General features: G+C 43.9%; 1 protein-coding gene across 2 annotated transcripts; it reads right to left on the bottom strand.

Moving 5' to 3' along the window:
• Positions 1-254: 254 nt before the first annotated feature.
• LOC105569700 (G-protein coupled receptor moody) lies at positions 255-9861 on the bottom strand. 2 transcript variants are annotated; one of them, XM_012026371.1, is made up of 9 exons: positions 9175-9861; positions 4160-4312; positions 3767-3907; positions 3355-3525; positions 3111-3238; positions 2466-2619; positions 2169-2368; positions 1481-1684; positions 255-714 (listed from the first exon to the last, which is right to left on the bottom strand). In XM_012026371.1, the coding sequence occupies exons 2-9, from the start codon at positions 4285-4287 to the stop codon at positions 623-625; spliced, it is 1218 nt and encodes a 405-aa protein (XP_011881761.1). In that variant the 5' UTR covers positions 4288-4312; positions 9175-9861; the 3' UTR covers positions 255-622. The 2 variants fall into 2 exon arrangements, with proteins under 2 accessions (XP_011881761.1, XP_011881762.1); XM_012026372.1 differs by having other exon boundaries at positions 635-714; positions 1401-1684.
• Between the last annotated feature and the right edge of the window lie 557 nt (positions 9862-10418).

The raw sequence follows: 10418 nt of genomic DNA on the forward strand, positions 1-10418 counted from the left end.
AACCATTTCCGTTATCTCCTCCTCGGTGTCGAATGATGTCAATGTGGTCATTAAATTCGAGTCGAGCCATTCCCATTTCTTCATAATCTCCTCGCGGATAAAGGAACAAGCGACTGTTACAAGTTTTCAATAAAACTGATATAAAAATATTGGTAGCGGATTCGGTGCTAAATAATGCTGGAAAGTAAATTTAAATTTATAGTGATGAGAAAGAACATTATACGCGTACTGACTTATAACAAATAAAAAGCAATGCGAAGTGTTCGTATTTTATTGTAAAATACAGCGACACATGACAATCTTTGGTAAATCATTTTCGTAAAGTCATTATCCGGCAGAAAATAACTTTGTGTTTATTCCGCGAATGTTTCGGTAATTAAATACATATGCAATATCCGACATTCTAATAGTATTTCGCTCTACAACGATAGCATAATTATAAAACGTTTCATCTTTTTATTATCTGCAGACGAGGTAAAAAAACCTATGCAAACTAGCTCGACAACTATTGCACTGTTATCAGGGGCAGTTTCTTTCTTCTTCTTCTTCTCTTCTTCCATTTCTCCCTTCTTCTCATAACGAGAGACGTCTCCCTCGCGTGCGATTTTTCTCGACGTTAGCCTCACAACTCTTCCTGGAATTGCGAACTTCTCACGGGATTCATAGCGATAGAGACCGTCGACACCATCGTTTTGCCGAAGTCCTTCGAGTAGTCTAGTCGAAGAACAAAATACAGCTGCATTTTGATGAAAACCCTCGCGGTCTTGTATAGGATGCACAAAGAGAGACAATTGCCAGAGAGATGATAGAGAAGCAAGTGACTTTGAAATATACGGATGTATATACTTTGTATGGTAAAATAATATGAAGTATTTGTATAGAGAAAAATATACATATGACAAAACTATTTTATATAGTATCAATATAATAAATAATATATAACTCATAAAACTCGGAAAAGAATAAAGTACGTTTTCATATAAATTTCGAATTAAAGTGTTAATATAATTTAGTATTAGTTAACAACTGAAAACTGTAGCGCGTGAAAATTAGAACTGTACTCATTGTTAGAATTATGTTTATTAACAAATTAAGTCAACGTTGTTTCAGCGAGTTGCAATGAGGAAAAAAAACATGAAGGTTTGGTTAGCAACGTTGTTAATTGTAACGATGAACGAAGGTGAGAAAGCAGTCCAGGCGACATCGCTCATTTGGCTCGTCAGTTTCGTGACGAACGGAGTTAGGGGCGTGCTGAGCAGAAATGAAAATCAACGTTTTAAGGAGAATGCGATTAATCGACGTTAGCAGACGCACACACGCAGACTGGCCAGATACCAAGGCTGGTACCAATAGCGACGATGAGAACAGAAAGCGGCAAACTTGTGGTGCCCTTGACTTACGAAGTGAGCGAGTCGTCGCTTAGCTCGCGCGCCCGGTCAGAGCTTGGTGAGCGTTACCGCGTGTCGTTGCTCGAAGTTACCTTGGGCGTAGTCATGCTGATGGGCCTGAAGACCGCCGGCACCACCCGGCGCACTGCTGCCGTACGGCGTTAGGCTCGCTCTGAGCCACGAGCAGCCGATCACGCCGGCGTACGCCTGCCGGTACTGCTTGTTCATGATCACGTAGATGATCGGGTTTACGCACGACGCAAAGTACAGCAGCAGATATCCCAGAATGTGACACTCTGAAATAATTTGACATGACAACGCTCGTTCAGTGACAATAGTTGACAGAGTCGTCGAGCTTTTTCTGTACGTGGTTAAACCGCGAATAGTTTAGACGATGCTGGAATCAAGCGGTTATCACGTAGACGCGTACGTAATAGGAGGGAAGAGAAAGTTTCATAAATTTATTTTCTTATTAATGCAATTCAGAATATCGTAACGACGCGAGCCGGTTTGTCAAGAGAATCAAGACAGAAATGGAGACCGATATGCTCGAGTCTGGTACAGACAAAGATGCGACGAGAAGATTCATTAGACTATGGACAGAGATTGTGGCAACCTCTCGGTAAGTTGACTAACAGTTAAGTCATACGTAGGTCTTTGTTTTTCCTTTAAATTACAAAAAGATAGACATGTAGTTTAACTATTAGTTAGCTTACCAAGAGGTTGGAAAAATCGGTCCTACAAAATGCTATTTCACCCAGCGATAAATTATATTCCTACCGGGACATCTGACTTCCGCGTCGGCCACTTTGACGATCGTGATCGGCAAGTAGCACGCGAGGAAGCTGAGGAAGATCGCCAGTACCATCTTCGTGATCCTCCATTCGCTGCGCTTCTGTTTCAGTTCCTTAATGTCCCTTCCGGGCGTGTGAGGTGACTTTATCGTCGGTGTGGCGTGCTTTCGCATTCGCGATTCTGACCTGCGATGTTGATTAAATTTCGAGCAGTTAATATATTAATGTAATGCGGCGCAATCGAGGCGAAAAGATCGTTTAAAGCGCGATAAATGTCAATTACTTGTGCACCACCCAGAATATCTTGGCGTAACAGCCGACGATCACTAGGCAAGGGATCACGAATCCCATGACGAAAAGGAATGTCTTGGAAGTGTGACCGTGGCGGTCCTTGACAATGGAACAGGTCTCCAGATTGGGATCGTAGTCGAATTTACCTGATAAAACACAAATGAAGAATAAATAACGCAAAAAATGTAACAAATACATAAATATATAACTTCGAATTTCTTATTCCGTTGTGGTATCATCTTTGTGTCAATATTGGGAGCTTAACATAGCAGCTTTATCAACTATTTTGTTAAATAATTAATATTCTTCGCTTATTTTTCAAAAACTTGCAGTTTCACCGAGATTTATCCGTCGAAGTTTCTTTCTCCAATCACAAATAATTAACAACTTCGGTGTTTTCTTGACCATATCTTAATATAATACAGAAAGTTGATTGCGAAAAATATTACCCCGGGGTTTGTGAACCTGGACTTCCCTATTCTCTAGGCGGGCGTAATACTTTTCGCAATAAATTCTCTGTATCATTAAAAATGCCAGATACGTTCAGGAAAACGCTGACGTTGTTAATTACTGCTGGCGACATCGAAGAATATTCTTGCTAAGAAATAATTAAATAATGATTTAAAGAGCGGTTTACCCCACACTCCCACCAGAGTAGGTATCTGCATCCCGTAAGAGAACAGCCAACAGAAGACTATCATCGTGGCTATCCAGTATTTCTTGTAAACCCTGCTGTAAATGGCGTGATGCGCTATCATGATGTATCTACGAAACCAACAATTTCAATTAAAATCCCTTGCACTTTGATTTCGTCGTGTGTTAACCCCGTTGCTCAGACTTGGTCAAATTCGAAGAGAGCCTTTTAACACTAGAACACGCACCTGTTGATAGTAATTGCTGCGACCGACAGGAGACTAACGCCGACGTTTCCATATCGCAAGAAGGGCACGAAGACGCAAAAGAATCGTACGTCCGCCCAACCAGCGTTGATGAATCTGATAGAATCGAAGGGCAACACCAACAGGCAGAACACGAAGTCGGCGATGCACAAGCTGTTCCAGTGGCACGGAATAATTTCATTTTAATTGTGTTTTTACGTTTAAAAGATGCAAAATCTAGGAGTCAATTTTCTTTTCTGCGATAGAACGATACGATACGTTCGCGCGAGATTATCTGCACGAACCCGATAATTCATGCTTTTCGAATATGCGCGTAAAGAAAACTACTTGTACGCAGCACTAAGTACAGAATTTCGATGGCAAAATTAAAAGAAAATGAAACGGTTTGTCGCACCTTATGATAAAGGCCGCTGCAACATTGCGAACTTTGGGATATTTACATAAGGCAACGATCGTTAGTAGATTGCCGGCCAGACCAATAATCATGATGATGATCGCCACTACTGCCGCGAAGGTCCTCAAGGGCTTCGGAAATCTGCGACAGACAAGACAATCGTCAGAACGACAAATCCTCGTTATTACAGCTATATTTATTTTAATAGCTAATATAAGTATAAAAGTATAAAACTCGTGCGTTGTTTAACAATTGATTCATACTTTATCAATGTGCGATTTAATTACACAATGCCATTCCGTTGGGATAAAAATCGATTCCAAGGCGGTCAAGGAATGTGAGACCGGAATATCAGCGATTCCGTCGCGTTTTCGCCAAAAAGAACGACTGTACCTCGACAGTTCCGCGCTGACGATGGTGCTGTGCGTGGCGTTGTCCATGACGCGCGGCAACCACGTGTTCGTGCCGTCCATCATGCCGGCCGTGCCGAAGGTGTCGAAGCTCCGGTCCAGCGATTCCATTCGGCCTCGACCCGACCTCGAAGGCCTGCGGCATTCACGAGCGGAAGAATGGAATTAAATATTCGACCTGCGTTCCCCTTTGCGGATGACTAAAGCGGATGACTAAGTCTCGCAGTTTGGTGCACAGACGTTTTGACGAACGCGAAAACAGGACCGGAACACCTCGACCCTAGATCGACGTTTTTATTCTGTCGTTATCCGACGAATATTAATATTAACTCGTCAGAAAATCCTTCGATGTCGCCAGCGGTAATTAGCAACGTCAGTGTTTTCTTGGCTACACCTGGTATTTTTTAATAATACAGAAAATTTATTGCGAAAAACATTACCTCAGCTTAAAAACCGACAACCCTAATCGGCGCGCGGTTTGGAGTCGAAAAATAGGCATCTTTATGCTGTTATTGCGACAAATATAATATTACCACGTGCCTCGGCGGTCGAATCGGTGAGACGCCCGCCTAGAGTGTAGGGAGAGGTCCAGGTTCATACCCTGGCTGAGGTAATGTTTTTCGCAATAAATTTTCTGCATTATTAAAAATGCCAGGTCAAGGAAACACTGGCGTTCTTAATATTAATGTGTGTCCTCCTGATCGATAATAATTGGCACATCTGGGAACGCGATTGCCACGTTATGGCGGGGCGCGAAAGGGACAGACATGGAATTCCCACGAGGAGGAAACCGCGATTTAAAATTCCGGCTCGGCGCACTTGTCCGAAGTGATATCTGACGCAAAGCGGATGTGACGTATTTTCTTTCAAAACTGTTTCCTCAAATGCAACAAAGGAATGCTCGTGTAGCGTCCGATTAATCATTTTAACGCGATTCATTAAATTCATAAGAGCATGAAATGTTATTGAACAAAATTTTTATAATTGAAGGATATTATCGGATTAAAATGTACAGTCTTGTAAAATCGATTAATCGAACGTAAAATTCAAGAACAATATTCTAAGATTATCATGAAAAATGTATTCGTTGTCGGTAATCAAGAAAGACGTAATGACATCACGCGACACGTGGTTATGCTCGTTTCTTTATTCGCAGCCGAATTTCTGTACACCTTTTCCAAACGAATATCACGATACTCCTAGAGTCACCGAAGACCCGAAGTGAGGGATCCGCGAAAGCGATTGTCTGAAGACGCGTGGGACGTCTGACATTTGCGTTATGCAAATTCCGCGCGTGCGATTCTGCGCGTTAAAATAATTCACCGTCGTAGACAATGGCCGGAGAACGACTTACGTTTAGAAAGACAGATGGTAAGGATTTTATTATTATTTATGGGCTCGTGGCGAAGGGCGCCACCGACGGAAATGGGTCGTCCGGAGAAATTTCACGGAGGACAATGCGAGACACGCGCGACGAACGATACCACGCTAAACTTTCTCAGCGCGCGCCTGGCCGCTAACAAAATTTTCTCTCGATTGACAACGTTTCGTTATTACGAGAAATTACCGAAATCAATTCCGCGGACTGCGATTAATTAAAATCCCGTCGACCTACTTCTTGCCGCGATTATATTCGTTTCGCGCGATGTTCGACAATTATGAACGTTAATGATCGCCGGGAGGAAGTCCCCGTCGTATGTTACTTTTAATTACGAATACTAATTAAGGCGAAACAAGTTTCCTGTTTGGGAGATGTATGTAAATGGCATTCGACCCGCGTTTTCGAGATGTCTCACGTTGTTTTTCAGTCACTCGAATTCACATGTCGATTACGCGGACCTGAGAATTTATAAGCCGTGCGATTTATCTTTCTCGTTCTATCCCTCCGACCGCTCGATTGCAGCCGGTCTGAATAACTGAATTTACTAACGTCTGCGGGTACATGAGTCACTTCTGTTATTGAAACATATATGTGTAACGACACGCGATCGGTATTACAAACTCACAATGGCCACGTACTCCTTGCAATTGCAATAATTACTCTTAGCGCTGATATTCTTACCGCGATTTATTACATTCCCTTCAGATTGCCTATCGAAATTAATTACCAATAAATGTAATTTGTTAATTAAACGTAAAGAAGTTAATAAATGTAACTGTAGCTTTTTCATTTTCTGTAGTTTTCGTACTACGCAGTTTAGTTTTAATATAAATACATTAGGCTTTCGTTTCAGAGTATTTTCGAAAAATCTTCTATAAATTTGCAAAGCACGCACGGCTTGCGTGAATTTCGGGAATTGCAATGGAAAGCCGTGAAAATATCCCGTTTATCGATACGCGATCGTGATCTATGTGCACAGTTACGGAGGGTGCGTTGGATTTGGTAAACTGGGGTCAAGCTGCGGTGCATTAACCCCGATTGAGCTTAATTAAGGGAAATTAACGGACACCCGGTACTAGGCGTCCCCTCGCGACAAAAAAAGCGACGAAAGCCGCGGAAGACATGGGAACGCATCAACGCGTCGCGCCGACTGCGTCTCGTTTTATACATTTTGTCGAGAGACACTTGATGCTATCATAGCCGTGCCGAATAATTAATTGTCACCCCCCCAAAAAAAAACGTCTGGGAAAACTGAACCAAATGTATTTGAAAAATGACAGGACAGAAAAAGAACGACACATTCGAATATAGTTTTTGCGCTGCTGAATCTTTTTATTAGTTTTTACGCCTAAAATAATACCAGGATAAGTTGCGGACCGCATAGCAGAACGTTTTTATACTTGAAACACTCGGGTCAGAAGTCTAATGAGAAAGATATTGATATTTGAAACTTTCGACTTTTTAATCGTGAGCAATTTGAATTTGGCTTTATAAAATTACAAAATTCTTCCATGCGATTACAGTACGCGTAAAAACAAAGCGGGGGGGGGGGTTCACGACTTTATATAAAAAACGAAGAGAAATTAAAAATATCAGCATGTGAAGCCTAACCACAATTACTTATAAAGCGATGACTTTAGCATCCTCTTAAGAAGAGATTAATTTTTGAACTTCATGTTCTTCAATGTACGTCAAGTCCAACATTCGTCGTCGTTGACTTGCGGTCACATTGACGCGAGCGAAAAATCTGCATATAATGGCAATAGGTTTTATTGGAATTAACATTAGTAGAGTTTTAAAAAATTCATTCCATTTCATTTTTGTCGGGCAACAAACTTCTGTTGGCTCAGGTCCGATTAGGTGGCGAGCATCCGACTTTAAAGCGGCGTGCTTGACTTTTGATATTTGTTCAGTGAGCGAAGCTAATCGGGGCTCCTCGCCGTAGGAGGAAGACGCGGCGTGAAACATTATTTCTCGTACTGTGGAAGTCCTCGGCGACGAATTGACGTCACCAAATGATTTCCGCGTTAATCATACGGCGAACGGCAATGAATGAGTCAAGTTGAGTCACGGTGAAAGTACCTAGGCCGAGTCGGCGCGAATCGTCGATGCGTCGTCGATTCGCGCCGCGTTGCACCTCCTCGGTCAAAGGCGCGTTTAAACCTTGCCCGCGGATTTACGTTTATCAGAGACTTATACCAATACTCCGTGTAATACTCCGGCCTGAGACCCGCCAATTTACCACCGTCAACGTATAAATTAACACCGGATAACACGCCGATACACCGTCGCCTCGAAGTGCGTTTCATTTACCGAAGGAACGAGCAGATATTTAATTAAATCAAATCCAACTACACGAAATTGCTATTCAATTGAAAAGTGGGCGATTTAAAATTAAATATTACGTCTCGACCAACTCACCGGAGCATGCAAAAGCGAATAAGTGATAATACCATGAATTATTATGCGCGCTTGTGAGAACTTTTCGTGTTCTTTTGACGTAAACGGCGAATGATCTCGAGGTACGAAGAGGCAAATGCCGAGTGCGCGAAAAGATACGTGCGCGCGAGTTGTGGGACCGTTGAAAGCTGATCGAGTCGCGACAACTCTCGTGTCCCGCCCACGAGAGCACCACGTGGTGTGGATGTCAAATGTCTGCACGTACGACACGGAACATGTGTCGTGCTATTCATACCGTGCGTTTAGCGCCAAATACGCTGCACGCCGGATAGTATTGAAATACCCGCGTCGTCGACTCGCTTGAAAGCGCGACGCTTTTTCACAATTATTCATCTTCGCGAGAGCACATTTATGGAGACAATAGTCCAGCTCTTCGGTCGACATTAACCGGCCAGTGTTTCAACGCACAGAAAATTTACTGCGAAAAATATTAGCCCGGCCAGGGTTTGAACTGGGACCCTCCCTTCCCTCTGGGCGGGCGCCTCGCGAATTCGAGGACCACTGAGGTCACGTCTCGGTTATCTATTACCGGCAACTTAAGGAGACTTCTGCGTTTATGGAGATTTGCAATTTGTTAGGGAAGAAAAGCAATCTTATGTACCGCAAATGTCGCAGCGAAATAACGACCGCGGGACTTTTACAAGTCCCCGATACGGTTTCGTGAACTATTATTGTTAGTCGACTTCGGGGATTCGAATAATTGTGTCCAATAAGTACTTATTCGAAGGTCCACTTTCGCATTAGCTTACGGTACGACCTAGCTAATTGAATGCTACACCATGCATCATAATTCTCTCCACGTCACGTTTCTAAATTGCCCCTCGGGACCATCGTAACTCGCGCCACGCTTTTTTGTCCGGTTCTCGGCATTGGTCCCTCAAGATCGCAGACCGACGCCGCCCTTGAGGTCGGGAGGACTCGCACAAGTGAAAACCGCGATTACGATCAAGCGAAGTAATTTTTTTAAAGAGCCAATTGGCCGAACGCGCGGGCAGTTATCTTTCTCGTTTCACCCTCCTTTAAGATGCGACTTTGTGGAGTTCTACGGAAATCGGTTTCGTGAAACTTTAATCGTTGAATCGACATGCTGTAAATGTTAGGAATGAGAAAAGTAGATAAGGGAAAGATTATAAGCTAAAAGGTGTGTTGTCACTCACCGCCCGTAGGTTGCTCTTATCTCAGACTAGCCATAAGTTTGTTGACGAGACAGGTAGTCGAGGAGCCAAAGGCAAGTCCGTTGACTTTTGTTGACCGCAGAGTATGGCAAGTACGTCCGATTTAAGAAATAGTCTTCTTCTCCTCAGTGCGTTATTATTATTAATGGCCGCATTACGACGTGCCGGACTGAGAATTGTCCAACAGCACTGTTTGAAAGGACAAGACAGTTCTTCTATCCGATCGTCTAATTATTCAATTAACTCGCCGGAGTCTCGCAGTCCTCCGACAAGTGACTAGTACAAGTTTAATTTGATATCAATCCATCATTAATCGAGTTCCTCCTTTTCCGCTTCGTTCTGCTTCTTCTCTCCAGTTGCTAGCGAGAACTTCACTTGGTCGATTTTCTGCCGATTTTCGCACAGAAGCCACCCCGAAAGAGACCCTTCTTGTCCCGTGTACTGTTCACATTCGCGTTAAAAGGATCGCCAATTTTATTTTGAACCGTCTCAAAGTGTACCGGACAGTGGTACCGCGGCTCGCGAATTCGATTATTGCGATCGGTTCCACGGGTGACCAGGCCGACTCTCGGAGACCACCGGCGCGAACGGTGTGGCTCGGGCACCGTGTGTATGCGTCAGCGTCACCGTGAATGGACTGCTGCTTATCCAGCATTCCGTCAGATTGTACACACGCTAGATACGGGGCCCGCGAGTAGGGCGACCGCGCGCAAGAGGAGGAGGAGGAGGAGGAGGAAGAAAAGATGTTGGCGGAGAGGGAGCTGCGGGGGAGCGGCTCGATGTGGGCTCGATGACGAACGTGGCGGTGTGTGTGTGTGTGCGAGGGCACATCTGCACCCAAGACCCGGAGGAGGAAAAAGGGAGGGAGGGGGGGAGGGACCCAGTTGACCCTTTCGCTGTGACACATCGAGCCACTTCTTTTTAAATTGCGCGGAATGCGCTGCAATTGCGATATATCGCGCTCTTTCGCCGCTCCGCCTAATTAGGGCGTCAACGATGCAAATCGCCTCGATCGACCGATCGTTTCGTAAAGCCTTCCTCGTCGATTGTGGTGGAGTGACCTAAGAATTGTAGTGGTATGAAAAAGAAAACCACCTCTGATTCCACGCCAGCTGTCTATCTCTATCGAACAAGGCGCGGTTAAGAAGTTCCGGCGGCGAAACCTCTTCTTATTTTGTGACAGAATTTTTATTCCCGTCTCGATTACTCGTCTCTCTCTCTCTCTC

The sequence above is a fragment of the Vollenhovia emeryi genome, unplaced genomic scaffold, assembly GCF_000949405.1.
Source record: "Vollenhovia emeryi isolate VEMERY1.0 unplaced genomic scaffold, V.emery_V1.0 DF939123.1, whole genome shotgun sequence".
Taxonomy (NCBI): Eukaryota; Metazoa; Arthropoda; class Insecta; order Hymenoptera; family Formicidae; genus Vollenhovia; species Vollenhovia emeryi.